Raw genomic sequence first — 14436 nt, 5'->3', positions numbered from 1 at the left:
TTCACAAGCTCTTTTAATTCCAAGTCCCCTTAGTATATAGCTGCCTCTTAGCTGCTGTTAATATACCCATGTCCACGGGCATCCGTCACACCTTGAAGACGGGTCAGCTCCTTGGAAATGGCCTCCTGTTGTATCCCACAGCAGCCTTCCATGCTGCGTGCGCGTTGTCCATTCGAGTGGTTAGGGCCATGTACCGAAGGCCAGCCCTGCCACTTACTGATCGAGGCCTGTGGTTCCATGCCTCTAGTTCTTCCTCTGACAACGGGGACAGTGATAATAGTACCCATCCGTGGAGCTGTGGTGAGGATTAAGGGTTAATGTGACAATCAGGGACTCGCTCAGGGGAACACTTCATAAATGTTAATTAGTATGTCAGTAATGGGGTGAACTTGGATAAGTCCTGTGACCTTGAGCAGTCCAGGTCCTTTCACTTCTCTGTGACTCTGTTTCCTCCTTTGCTAAATAGAGGTAAACAGAGAACTGACCTCACAGGGTGGTTGTGAGGAGGAGGTGAAATCGTGAGTCTGAAGCCCCAGACCAGTTTCCTGCACCCAGTTAGCCTCCACAAACAGTGACTGCAGCCTTGTGTCACAGACTGAAAGCCTGAACAAGAGGAAGTTCTGGCTGGGGCAGGCTCTGAGTTGGGTCAGTCCTGAATCTCCAGAGGGAGCATCTAAAATAATGAGGATTGAAGTTTTCTGGGATGTTTTTGTCTGGAGAAAAGCTTATAATATCCCTCATCCTCACTGATGTAAAAGATTGCCATGCCAGGGCAGATACACTATGTGTGAGTAACAGCATGTAGCTCATGAAAGAACTCTCTAATAGTTAAAACCATTCTGTAGAAAGGAAGGGTGAGCTTCCCATCACCAGAGATATTCAGGAACTTTATGCCCTCTGGTGGAGACATTAAGAGAATTTCAGGTTGAGATCAGAGGCTACATAGTGTTCCCCAAGTTTGCTTGTTGCTAAGAATCACCTGGGAATATTTATTAAAAATGCAAATTGCCCAGTGATCATTACAGACACACTAAAGCAGAATTTCAGGGGTAGAAGCCTAGGATTCGCCTTTCCACACAATTCTTACAGGGAGGTTTGGAAAACATGGGCTAAATGACCTCTAGTCTCCTTCTAACTCTGAGAGTCTGTGAAAAAAAGATTATATGGAAACAGGCTCAGGTCACACTCCCACAGCCTTGGCAGTGCTGCTTCTTGGCCAGGCCTCAGAGCCCATGTGCACGCCAACTTGAGTCCCCAACACTTTCTCCTTTGGGCCTATAACTGATGGGCAGGGGCTCTGCAACCCTCTCTGCCTCCCACTACAGGACCCTGTCACCAGGCCCAGCTCTGAGCGGGGACTGAGCCAGGGCACACTTCCATGTTTCTGAGAAACCAGGAGTCTGACCCAGCCCTCCTGGCTCCCTGCACTCTGTTTTGTTTACTTCTTGGATTTTGCTTGTTTTGCCCTGGTTCTGCCCACCAGTGACTTTTCAGTAGGCATTCATTAGGATTAACAAGATAACCTTTAATGAAAGATCTGGGCATTGTGAATAAAAACTGTTTTATTAACACCAACACTATCGTAATTAGAGGTTTAGGGAGATGCATTTTGACTTTCTCGCAATAATAATTATAATTATGAGAATAATCTTGCTTTGTGTTTATTACAGTGCCTTCCCTCAAGCTTCTCTGTTCTCTGCTGCAGCTCAGATATCAGCGGGTGGCGGCGGGGGCCGTGGGGAAAGTCATGCATGAAACCAGCTACTGTCCAAATGCTGGTATTATCCCCTGTTGTTGGTACCCCTGAGTCTCACTTGGGGTCTGTGGGTATGCATGTACCACCCGGTCACATGAAGTGTTTCTGAGCCAGAGCCTTCCTCTCTGAGGACTCACTGAGCAAGGGTGGGGCCCTACAAAATTGTAGGACAGGGTGGGCTCAAACGGGTTGTCCCAGGGTGATTGAAGTCCTCTGGGCCTTTGCTTGTGGCTTGGCCCACATCTGGGTTGCCTTCCCTCTCCCGTGCCTCTAGTAATCTCTCATCCATCAGCATCTAGCATGCATCAAGGGGGACCAACTCTCCAGAATTGCCTGGGACTGAGCAGTGGTCCCCCAGGACACAGGACTTTCAGTGCCAAAACCGGGAACGTTCTGAGCAAACCAGGATAAGCTGGTCACCGTACTGGAATCTTTGCTTTCAGATTCTTTGTCCTTCCTCGTCTTGCCAAAATGCCCTTGAACAATTTACCTATCAACATGGGGCTCACTTTCTACCTGTGAGGATAACTCATGGTTATTATGGGAATTTATTGAGTTAATTTTAAGAAGTACCTATTATGTAGTGAATACTCAGTGATGTTAGCTGTGTTTGTTTTGTTGAATCGAGGGAGACCTTTGAGATCTCCTGGCCTCATGTGGTTCATGAACCCTGTGGGTGGTGACTGCTTGGTCAGACCCCCTGATGTTGCCCTCACTTCCTCACGTGGGGCGCCTTTCCTTTATGACTGGTGAGCTAGTCCCTTTACTGTCAGCTGTTCCATAAAGAATGGGATCCCCTTCTTGGTGGCATCCCATGGCTTCTTGAGGATGACTCACCTGCTCCAGTCTGGGTCTTCTCTTCCCTGGGCAGGGTACCCCCTCCATTAGTGATAGCTTTGTCTTCTGGGAGGAGTGCTGCCTGCTCCCGTAAGTTCCGGGGCCCAACGTTGAACTTGGCTCAGGCTTAGCAGGCTTTTCTCTACTGCAGACAGGTGTGGTGGGTAGATATGGTGTCCATCCTCTGCATTAGATCTGAGAAGAATTTCCTGAGAACAAAAGGTGACTGGCCTCAGTCTCCAGAATCACACTAGAAAGGCTTACTAGAAAGGATTTTTTAGCCAAGGCCCTGGTTTCCCTTTGCAATGCTCTACATGGACTCCCATTTCTCTGACTTGGCCCCAAGACAGGCACCTAGGTCCTTCTTAACTCAAGGGGGCAGGATAGTAGAATGGTTAGGACCTGTGGCTTCCTGCACATCTTCACCATCTCAGTCTTACTCTTCTCCTTTTAGCTGTATGACTTTGGGCAAGTCAATCCCTTGCAGTTTCATCATGTGTACAGCAAGGAAAATTCTTATAACCTAGGACATGTGAAATAATAAGTGGTACTATTTATGGTTATTATTATCCCCGTTCCTGAAGGAATAAACACGAGTTATATTGCTCCTTGTGCACAGGTGGGAAGAAGACTGGGCAGGGCTGAGACCCGTTCCTGCATGTCTGGGTGCCTGGGCCTCCATATTCTTGTCCCAGGAATCGTGGAGAACTGTTCCTGAGATCATGGACCTGTTCTCTCAGCAGGGATTGGAGTCCCTATGCAGTGTTAGTGGCTGGTGACGTGGCCTGGATGGGGTGTGTTTGTATCACGTTCCAGCAGAGCCCTTTGTCATCGTTGGGGTGCTGTACCCCTCCCACATGCACGCCAGCCTCTGGGAGGCTGTTCTGGGGTCAAAACGTGGATGGAACAGATGGCATCCCTAAGAACAACAACAAAAAAATCCTAGGGAAATCTCTAGGCAAAGTGGGGAGCAGTGCCTGGCACACAGTAGGGCTGTTACGGAGAAGAAAGGAGAGCAGCAGGCGTGAATACGTTCTAGGCCCTCAGGACCTTAATAAGGCGCCGGGGGTGGGCGGTGGCACATGCGTCTGTGATATAGGTCAGTCGACCAGATGAGGGTGCTGAAGCCCGGGCTGCTTGAATTAGGGACTGAAGAAGGGGAGTGTGTGTGGTCAGGATGCTGTGTGGGTGGCCCAGATGGCAGAAAGGAGGTTGTGGGCTGAGCATTCCTGGGCTGCTGTCTCAGGGAAGACTGCTGCTTTGATGACCCTTGGAAATAACTCAGATGGCCTTATGGCTTTGCGTCTCTTCTTCCTCCATCGCAACCACTTTCTCTCCCGACTGTACAATTTATTGTACAATTGACTGTACAATTGTACCGTGCAATTGATTCTTGGTGCCTGAGTCCTGAAAGTTCCATCTCTTAGCTTTTGCTCTGCTCCAATAACAAGAGAATTTCTTTCTTTTCTGGGTCTTTCTTGTTTCTTTTATTGAAGAGGAACTGGCTGCCCTCGGTTTATACTTGAATTTGCCAGGTTATTTTTTCCAATAAAAAGCAGTTTTTATGATAAATTAACTTTTCTATTTTAAAAGTAAAATATCAGTATATATGCTTGAGAAATATTTTTATTGAAATAGAGGGTGGTACTTTGCCTGTTTTATGTAAAAGAAACATCGGGACTGTAAGTAATCACCAGTTGCTCCAATCCTTTGTAATAACTGGTTAACATCGTGGTTATTTGCCTCTTTCCCAGGCATATGTACTTTTTTACTTAGTTTTACAAGTGTTACAGAGTGCATATAATTTTTTATTCTGCTTTTTAAAATGCTATAACTTGAATTATTAAACAAGAAAAACAATGGACAAACGTAGGTCAACAATACTACTTAAGAAAGTCTACCGACATTGGAGAGGGTGGGGGAGAAATGCCCGAAGTCCAGATAGAAAAAAGGCAAGAGATGTGAACAGGATCTGTCACAGGGGAAATAAAAATGGGTAATTACCCATGAAAGATAATCCATCTCATTATTGAAAGACTTGCTGATTAAAAGCAAGGGATGCCATTTCCCCTGATTATATTAGCAAAGATTTTTTTTAATGATCCTCTTACTTATTGGACAGGATGTATGTTAATTGGTATAAATACTCTGGAAAGCAGTTTGACAGTACATGGGGAGCCATATGTTTATTTGTTTACTAATTATATTTTTCCGCTTGCAAACACCATATGTTCTTTTCTTATCTCTCCCTGGTGGTCTTCATTTTTTAAAATTGAATTATGTTGAGAACTTTAAATAATAAAGATAACTTTTTTTTAAAAATATTTATTTATTTATTTATAAGAGAGCGCCTAAGCTGGAGAGACAGAGAGGGGGAGAGAAATTTTCAAGCGTGGAGCCCTACGTAGGGCTCGATCTCATACTCCTAAGATCATGACCTGAGCCAAAACCAGGAGTCAGACACTTATCCAACTGAGCAACCCAGGTGCCCCAAAAATAACTTTTTTTTAAAGTTTATTTATTTAAGTAATCTCTATACCCAACAGGGACTTAAACTCACAATCCTGCGATCAAGAGTTGTATGCTCGGGGCACCTGGGTGGCTCAGTGGGTTAAGCCTCTGCCTTCGGCCCAGGTCATGACCCCAGGATACTGGGATCGAGCCCCGCAGCATCGCGTCGGGCTCTCTGCTCAGCGGGGAGCCTGCTTCCCTTCCTCTCTCTCTGCCTGCCTCTCTGCCTACTTGTGATCTCTGTCAAATAAATAAATAAAATATTTTTTTTAATTTTTTTTATTTTTTTATTTTTTAGAGAGAGATCACAAGTAGGCAGAGAGGCAGGCAGAGAGAGAGAGAGGGGGAAGCAGACTCCCTGCTGAGCAGAGAGCCCGATGTGGGACTCGATCCCAGGACCCTGAGATCATGACCTGAGCCGAAGGCAGCGGCTTAACCCACTGAGCCACCCAGGCGCCCAATAAATAAAATCTTAAAAAAAAAAAAAAGAGTTGTATGCTCAACCAACTGAGCCAGCCAGGCACCCCTGAACATAGCTCTTTATCCTATCTATAAATCCTTTTCGCAGTCTGTTGCCTTATTTTTTTTTAAACATCCAAGTGTGCTGTGTGGTTTATGCAGTAGGTCTGTTGATCTGTTCGTTGTGATTCTGTTACTGCTTATCGGTGACTTTCTAGTCATCTTCACTTAGGAGGTTGTATAAATACTAAATTCTGCTCACTTGTGATTTTTTGTTTGACTTCAAAAATATTTCAAGTGTAATTCTAGAATTTACTTCTGATTCTTTTTTTTTTTTAAATAGGGAAGAGGGGGAGGTCAGAAGGAGAAGGAGAGAGAGAATCTTTTTTTTTTTTAAGATTTTATTTGTTTATTTAACAGACAGAGATTACAAGTAGACAGAGAGGCAGGCAGAGAGAGAGAGAGGGAAGCAGGCTCCCTGCTGAGCAGAGAGCCCGATGTGGGACTCGATTCCAGGACCCTGGGATCATGACCTGAGTCGAAGGCAGCGGCTTAACCCACTGAGCCACCAAGGCGCCCCGGAGAGAGAGAATCTTAAGCAGGCTCCATGACGTGGGACTTGATTTCACAACTCTGAGATCATGACCTGAACTGAAATCAAGAGTCTGACCCCAAACTGACTGAGCCACCCAGGTGTCCTAAGTTTACTTTGATTCTTAGGTTAATTGAGAGTCTCTTTTGTTTTCCCAGAATTCTTAATTGGCTGTTGTGATATCAGTTATTAATCCTTCCCTTCCCCAATTTATTTATGAGGTCTTCTTTGGTGTTTATTAAATTGTAACATGTTTTTTATAGGCTACATTTTCCAAACTATTTTCTTTCTATAATATATTTTTCCTGTTGCCCTCTGTTGTAATTATTGTAGTCTTAAAATATTGGTCATCCCCTTAACCTTCTCCTCTCTTAGGGAGCCTTGCTTGCTTAATTCCCTAGCTGAAATTTAAAAGCATTTCAATAAACGGTTTTGGGTTTTAAAGTTAAAAAACTAAAAAACTTTCTGGATTTTCAGTAGGAATTACATTATACAATCTATAAAGTGATTTCTTTTTTTTTTTAAAGATTTTACTTATTTATTTGACAGAGATCACAAGTGGGCAGAGAGGCAGGCAGAGAGAGAGAGGGAGAAGCAGGCTCCCTGCTGAGCAGAAAGCCCGATGTGGGGCTCGATCCCAGGACCCTGAGATCATGACCTGAGCTGAAGGCAGAGGCTTTAACCCACTGAGCCACACAGGTGCCCCTATAAAGTGATTTCTGAAACAAATTACTATCATTTCAATTTTTGTCACTAGCGAGCATGTTCTGTATGTTCACATCCAAGTCTATTCTTTTTAGTATTTCTTAATTTTTTGAAAATTTAAATTCAATTTAGTTGACATAGAGTGTATTATTAGTTTCAGGAGTAAAAGTTAGTGTTTCATCAGTTGGATGTAACACCCAGTGCTCATTCCGTCACATGCCCTCATTAACAACCATCACCCCTGTAGCCCATCCCCTGCAGGCACCTTCCGTCTGGCTACCCTCAGTTTGGCCCCTATAAGTGAGTCTCCTTTGGTTTGTCTCCTTCTCTGATTTCATCTTATTTTACTTTTCCTTCCCTTCTCCTATGTTCATCTGTTTTGTTTCTTAAATTCCACATATGAGTGAGATCCTATGGTATTTGTCTTTCTGTGATTGACTTATTTCGCTTAGCATAATACCCTCTAGTTCCAAAGACATCTTTGTGCACTTTTCTCCTTAATATTGGTTAGATACATTTTCCATTCTGGTTATCTCTATATATTTCATATTATTATTGCTGTTTGAAGTAGGCTCTTTAAAAATTATATTTTATTGCTGACGTGTGGGACTACTACTGAATTTTGCATATGTATTTTGATTAGCCACTTTGCTGAGACCTTTTTAATTTGTGTAGTTTTTCAGATGACTGCTTTGGTTTTTTGAGGTCACACAGTCATTTCATATGTGCATGATAATCATTCTGTCTGTTTCCAGTGTTTGTGTCTTTTGTTTCTTTGGCCAAAACTTCCAAGATCATATTCAGAGATACTGGTGATGGAAGGCATTCTTTATTTTGCTCTTTGCTTTCAAGGGAAAGCTTCTGACATTTTCCTTGATGTTGCCTCTAGCTTGAATGAGATCTGTCGCTTTTACCCAAAGGGGCTGCTATGATTTACAACCACAACAAAATTCTTTTCTAGCTCTAGCCCATTGCACATCTGCCACAAAGTACTAGGAGACTAATTGTTTGGATGTGTTTGTTCTTTCTAGAATCCCTAGCCTGCTCCAAACTTTGAGCCTACAGGGCTAGTCTATTTCCAACCCTTGATCTCGAAAGCCTGACTTCCAGGGGATTCATTCCTCCCTAGCAGGACCTCAGACCCTCTTCTGTCAGGCCTACTGGCTGATGTAAGAGCCAGTGCCTGACATTGGACAGTGGCAGGGCTAGAGTCACTCATGCAGACTCCCCAGTGAGCTCAGAGCCCCACTCGGGGCTCTGTCCCACAACCCCAAGACCATGACCTGGGCCAAAATCAAGAGCCAGATGCTTAACCAACCAAGCCACCCAGGTGCCCTAGGACACTTCTTAATAGCGTGCCCTACAGAAGACACCTATGGATTCTCAATTGTCTAGACTTCTGCCCTTGCCCCATCTGTCCCCTTTCCTTTCCCAGCCCAGCTCTGTGAGGTTGCCAGTCCCCCTACTTTACCCTCCGAGCATGCTGGGACACTGCCAGCTCTGTGCTCTGGAGGTCTTCCCAGTCCAGTGGGAAAGCAGACAAAAAACAAGGTTACCATGGCACAAGATGAAGAGGTCTCATTCCTGCTCTGAGACTCCAAGCCTGGAGCCACTAACTGCCTAGAGCAGCCAGAAAAGGTTTTTAGAGGAGGTGGCATTTGAGCTGCTCCTAGAGCAAGAGTAGAAATTCTATGAGGTGGTTGAGGGAGAAGGGCTTCAATTATGATTTTTTTTTTTAATGATTCTATCCATTTATCTGACAGAGAGAGAGAGATCACAAGTAGGCAGAGCGGCAGGCAGAGGGGAAGGGGGAAGCAGGCCCCCCGCTGAGCAGAGAGCCCAATGTGGAGCTCAATCCCAGAACCCCGAGATCATGACCTGAGCCAAAGGCAGAGGCTTAACCCACTGAGACACCCAGGCACCCCCCAATTATGAATATTTTGACAGACTTTCCATTTACTGTTGCTGTTCAGAATGGAATCTATAAAAACTACTTATCATTACTGGCATGTAGGAATATTAACTAAATTTTGCATATTTATTTTGGAGCAATCTTTAAAGGCTTAGAGGCCCAGGGGAGTCCAGCCTCTTTGGGGCCAAGACAAGTTTGCAAAGAGACTGGACAGTGCTGTCTGAGTTGGTTAGTGCTCCTGGGATTCATGGGTTGGAGGAGGGTGATCCCAGTAATGGGGATGGTTCAGGAAGATTTCCAATGAGGTGGGATGGGAGCTGGCCTTGAAGCATAGAGAGGATTTGGGTAGAGTGGGAAGGGGAGGGTGAAGTGGAGGAGGTGGTTAGAAACGGCATCCCCACCCCCACTGTGCACCTGCCAGGCATTTTGTTAGCACATTGAGTCTTTTTCATATTTCACTTTCCTGACAACTCTGCTTGGTCAGTGGTATTAGCACGCCTGTTCTGCAGATGAGGAAACTGAGGCTCGGGGACTTTAAGTGACGTAGTGTGCAGTTGGAGAACCTAATTTCTGAGCTTCTGTGCCTTTAGTGCGTCCCTGCTGTCATATGTACTCAAACAGTTCAGTGTTTCGGGCACATTCCTGGAGCTGTGCAACTGTCATCAGCATCCAGTGTTAGAACCCCTGCCCCTAGCTGCTGACCCCCAGGCTCTCCAGCCCTAGGCAGCCACTGCCCTACCTTCCATGTCTAGACATCCGCCCGCTTTGGATATTTCGTGTCAATGGCCTCATAAAATCTGTGATCATTTTCTGACTGGTTCTTGCCGCGGAGCCTCCGGTTGTCAAGGGTTATCCACACTCTGGCTCGTATGGGTACTTTGCTTCTTTTTCTGGACAAACGATAATCTTTTTGATGGATGATACTACATTTTGCTTAGCCAGTCATTCTGTGGATGGACAGGCGGTGGTTTGCACGTGGGAGTAACGCCCCCGTGTGCAGTGTCTTCAGTTCTCTCCGGTGGACCCCTGGAGTGGACTTGCTGGGTCACAGGGTAACACCGGGCTTACCCATTTGGGAAAGGGCCGGACTATGCTCCACGGGGCCTGCCCAGCTGCCTCTGGCTCAGGCTGGCCTTCAGAGGCTCAGGGCTGGGAGGAAGGGCAGACCACACAGTCTGTGTGAGCCGTCCGTTTTCCAAGGTGACTGTTACAAAGTAGTGTGGAGACGGTGGCGTCACCGCGAGGTCTCTGGCGACGGCAGACTCACAGGGCTCAAGGCCGCCACTGTGAGTGTCCGTGGTCTTGAGCGGGCACGGCTACTCCTGTTGTACTTCAGCTCCCAGGCCCTGCTCCCAGATGAGTTGGTTAGTGCTCCTGGGATTCATGGGTTGGAGGAGGATGATCCCAGTAATGGGGAAAGGTCAGGAAGATTTCCAAAGAGGTGGATGGGAGCTGGCCTTGAAGCATAGAGAGGATTTGGGTAGAGTGGGAAGGGGAGGGTAAAGTGGAGGAGGTGGTTAGAAACGGCATCCCCACCCCCACTGCGCACCTGCCAGGCATTTTGTTAGCACGTTGAGTCTTTTTCATATTTAACTTTCCTGACAACTCGGCTTGGTTGATGGTTCCAAACCCACGGTTCTGGGTGCCAGAGAGAGAGGGCTATGACCCATGGTGATGAGGGCTCTTGGGAGAGGGAGGGCAGAATTCTGAGCCTGGCACAGGGGAGACGGGCAAGAGAGAAAGGAGGTGGGGAGCAGAGGCGGGGTCAGGGGCCTCACGGTGTGGGGCGAGTCCCCGAGCAGCCAGGGCTGACTCTGCTCTGTCTCTGCTCTCTGGCTGCAGATCTGGCCGAGTGCAAACTGGTTTCCTTCCCCATTGGCATCTACAAGGTCCTGCGGAATGTCACCGACCAGATCCACCTCATCACGCTGGCCAACAACGAGCTCAAGTCCCTCACCAGCAAGTTCATGACCACGTTCTGTCAGCTCCGAGGTAGGCCCTGCTTGGCCCCGCTGGGAGGGCATGGCCAGCCCTTGGCCCTCAGGTGCCAGCTCTGTGTGGACAGTGTCCACTCGGGCCAGGGTCCGGTCAGCTAGACTCTGGAAATCATTCCGGGGAGAGGCTTCGAGGCTGGAACCATGTCGTCCCTATGGCCTGGAGGACTGTAAGCATTGCTCCTCCGTCTAGCTGGCTGTGAATCAGATCGACCGATGGTCAAGGGTGTGGGGTCCCGGAGTGACTGTCTCATTCAGAGCAGACCAGAGGACGGTGTGGGGTCCTGACGCCCTTAAGTAGTTATTTCTCAGTAGGCTTGAACCAGTCCTCTTTGTACTTACCACCCTAGCCCTGGTTTCCTGCACGCCTTGCGGCCGGCAGGTGGTATCAGGGATTCTCTTGAAACGGCTCCTCTGGCTGGGCGAGCCGGGTGTGGTGGCCGCTGCAGTGCCTGCTCCGCTCTTCCCTGCAGAGCAGCCCCTCTACCTTGCACGAGAGTCCCCTGCCGCTCGGTGAACCATGGGTGAGAAAACTGGGGAGGACCCAGGGAGCAGAGGAGAGGCGACTCCTACCTTCTGGAATTCTGTCTGGTAGGGGCATGAGACAGGTCAGGGCCTGTTGCGAGCAACCAGTAAGTCACATGCTGATGCAGCAGGAGGCCTCATACGGCTGATTCCAGGCCTCGTAGGGGAGGTGAGGGCATCAGGCAGAGCCCCGAGGGGAGAGGGAGGCATGGCTTGGCAAACACAGCCCTGGGACAAGAAGCAGGTGGTATAAGGCTCGGGAATGGTCTACAGGCAGGGCCTGGAAAGGCCACCGGCTAGCTGCACACACGTGGCCCAGTGGGGAGGGATTGGTCTGTGTTGTCATTTCTGAGTGACGCTCACAGGACTCGATGCTTTGGGGCCTAAACCCCTGGGGGATGGTGGATCCTAGGGCAGCACTTGGCTCCCTGGAAGCACCCTGGGTACTTTGAACCAGGCTAACTTTCCCTGTCTTCTGCCCTTTTCTCGTGGCTGCTTCTCTGCATGGGCAAGAGGGGCCCTCACAGCCTGCAGGCCCTGTGGACCACTGTGCTTGGCCCTGGTGGAAATTAGAATCATCTGGGGCACTTTCCACAAACATAGTCACCTTAGCTTTACCCCACGGCCAATTGAGCCAGAATGTCTGAGTATGGGCCTGGGCCTTGTGAGCACGTTTTTGGTTTTTTTTTTTAAAGATTTTATTTATTTGACAGAGACAGATCACAAGTAGGCAGAGAGGCAGGCAGAGAGAGAGAAGAGGAAGCAGGCTCCCTGCTGAGCAGAGAGCCCGATGTGGGACTCGATCCCAGGACCCTGAGATCATGACCTGAGCCAAAGGCAGCGGCCTAACCCACTGAGCCACCCAGGCGCCCTGTGAGCACGTTTTAAAACCTGTTCCTGTAGTTCTGAAATGCCGAAGCTGAGGCCTTGGCTCGGGTTATACACGCAAATACCTAAGAGACTAGCGTGTGAGCGATGAGCATCAGGACTTGAGCTTGGACGGCAGGTGGGGGGGTACTGTGACAAACTAAAACACACCCCACTTAGCTTCAGCCAGATATGCCACAAGAATGTTCTGTTTTATTCAGTAGAAGCTAGAGAGAGGGGCTTAATGGGGGCTGTACCAATTTTTATATAGTCTGGAAGCCGATAAAACTCCTGCGTGGTGGATCCAGCCCGTGGGCTGTAAGTTGGAAGACTCTCCCATGATTAGAGATGTCTCTGCCACGTCCTTTGGTGGCTGGGAAAGGAAAGTCAGGGAGAGAAGGCTTGTTAGGAATCTCAGAGCCACATACCCACATGCTCCACTGTGTAGGCTAGGGCTGTCTTTCCGGGCCCTCCTGTAGTAGCCCATGGGTCCCCTAGAGATGTTTGCTTCCCAGAGGAGAGTAGAAGGATCAAAACTGCATGGCAGGGCTTGGCAGGGATCTCCAGGAAGGCCAGCCAGCTAACGCCCGAGTTCGCTTGTGTTTCCCTTCATTCCGCTTTCCCTTGGGTCCCTGCAGTGTTCCAGGTGTGTGTCTGGAGGCTGGGGAAGAGACTGGTAGGCCAGGGTGTTCCTTAAGGAGCCCAGGGTCTCCTGTGCACTGGTATGGATGGCGTGCTAAGGCCGCTGGGAAGGAAACGTCGCCATGCTCCCTGTGGCATGGGAAACGTTGCCATGCTCCCTGTGGCATGAGTGGCGTGGGCGGCAGGTGGGCATGGAAAGCAAGGACTTTCAAAGGACTTGACATTTGGCAGCGCCTTGGGGGATGAATAAGTAGGCCCTCTCTAGGGGGCATGGTGACACATGCCAGAGAAACGCGCCTGGAGTCCCGCACCTTTGTGCCTTCGCTACAGAATTATTTCTCATAATACCCTTCCGGTCAGATGTCCGTTCAAGGATGCAGTTTGCACTCCCTCCGTGTGTGGCTGGCCGCCCTCCCCCACGCCGCCCTGATCACAAAGGGAAAGCTGTGCTGTGCACAGTCATCGGACCTCACAGAGGTGGCGGTGGCGGTGGCAGCAGCCGATGGTGGGCTGGTGACCAGGGGCAGGGAGGGGCTGGAGCTGAGAGCGGCACCTGGCTCCCCGAGCGATGGCCCTGGGCCCCGGCCAGGATTTGTGGTTTCTCTTTCAAATCGAAAAAATGCTCCCCTCCCCCTTTATAAATGAAGGGGAAGCTTGAATAAGGCTTTGCTGGCTTGCCAGCTTCCTCTTCTTGGTTCTTGACAGAGGAGGCAGACTGCCTCGGTGCTGAGGAGAAAGCCGTCTCTCTCCTCTCCACCTGCCACATTGTCTCCGGTGGGCGCCCTGGGGACTGGCTTCTGTCAGGCTCCTAGCCCCCTCAGAGTTGGGTCATCGTTAAATGACTCCATCACCTTGATGCCCTTTACCCATGTTCTAGAAGAAGAAAGCAAAACCCAAGAAAGCCCACGGCACCAATGGAATCTGTGCAAAGGGCAGGTGCGCCCTATGGAGGGTGTCTCATTGTCTGACTCCGGCTCCTCTGTTCCCTGTTCTCCCAGGTGCCCGTCTCCCCACTTCCTCCCAATCTGAGCCATTCAGCTCTTCTTATGACTGTGCCCAGGGCCTGCACACCTGTGGAAATCCACAAAAGCCACCCAGATGAGAAGCAGAGGCTGTTTATTCAGAACTGGCTCTGGTGCGGTGGTGGGGGGTGGGGAGTCAGCAGCTGTCACTGGCATCTGGCAGAGACTCAAAGGCAGGCAGAGGAGTGGGATAAAAGGGAAGAGGATAAAAGGGAAGGCTGTGCCCCGCTTGCAGGGGAGAGGGGAGCTGGAGGCAGGCCAGCTCGCAGCAAGCATCCTGTGGGATTGGTTTGGGTACATTTTTGCCTTTCTCCAGTTGACCCGAAGTTGGACATTGGAACAAGAATTAAGGAGAACATCTGTTGGTAATCAAGTCCTGGCCATTTTGGGGGCTGATTGTTCTGGGAGTCATAGCTGGCTTCCTGGAGAGACTGCCATCTGAGTCCCTGCGAGTATGAGTGAGAACAGACTGGCAGCCGGGGCCAGTTCCCACAGAGGCTGGGTTGGTTCCCTGGGTGGGGGGCTGCAGGGTGGGGGTCGGCGTGCTGTCTTCATAAGCGACCTGGCTGCTGTTTGTGTGTCTGTTCAGTTGCTCACAGCCGGCCTCTCAGCTC

The 14436-nt window shown here is 49.0% G+C and overlaps 1 protein-coding gene across 4 annotated transcripts in view; it reads left to right on the top strand.

Moving 5' to 3' along the window:
* The window catches only part of LRRC20 (leucine rich repeat containing 20), a 118466-nt gene that overhangs the window by 65377 nt on the left and 38653 nt on the right, over nucleotides 1-14436 (top strand). For all 4 annotated transcript variants that reach the window (XM_044239687.1, XM_044239686.1, XM_044239689.1 and 1 more), the window contains one exon: nucleotides 10615-10764. In XM_044239687.1, coding sequence (XP_044095622.1) covers nucleotides 10615-10764 — 150 coding nt within the window. The remainder of the gene's footprint in view (nucleotides 1-10614; nucleotides 10765-14436) is intronic.

Source organism: Neovison vison, chromosome 2 (assembly GCF_020171115.1).
Source record: "Neovison vison isolate M4711 chromosome 2, ASM_NN_V1, whole genome shotgun sequence".
In the NCBI taxonomy this organism is placed as follows: Eukaryota; Metazoa; Chordata; class Mammalia; order Carnivora; family Mustelidae; genus Neogale; species Neogale vison.
Note: the sequence above shows the minus strand (reverse complement) of the source record. Positions and strands in the feature narration are given on the sequence as shown.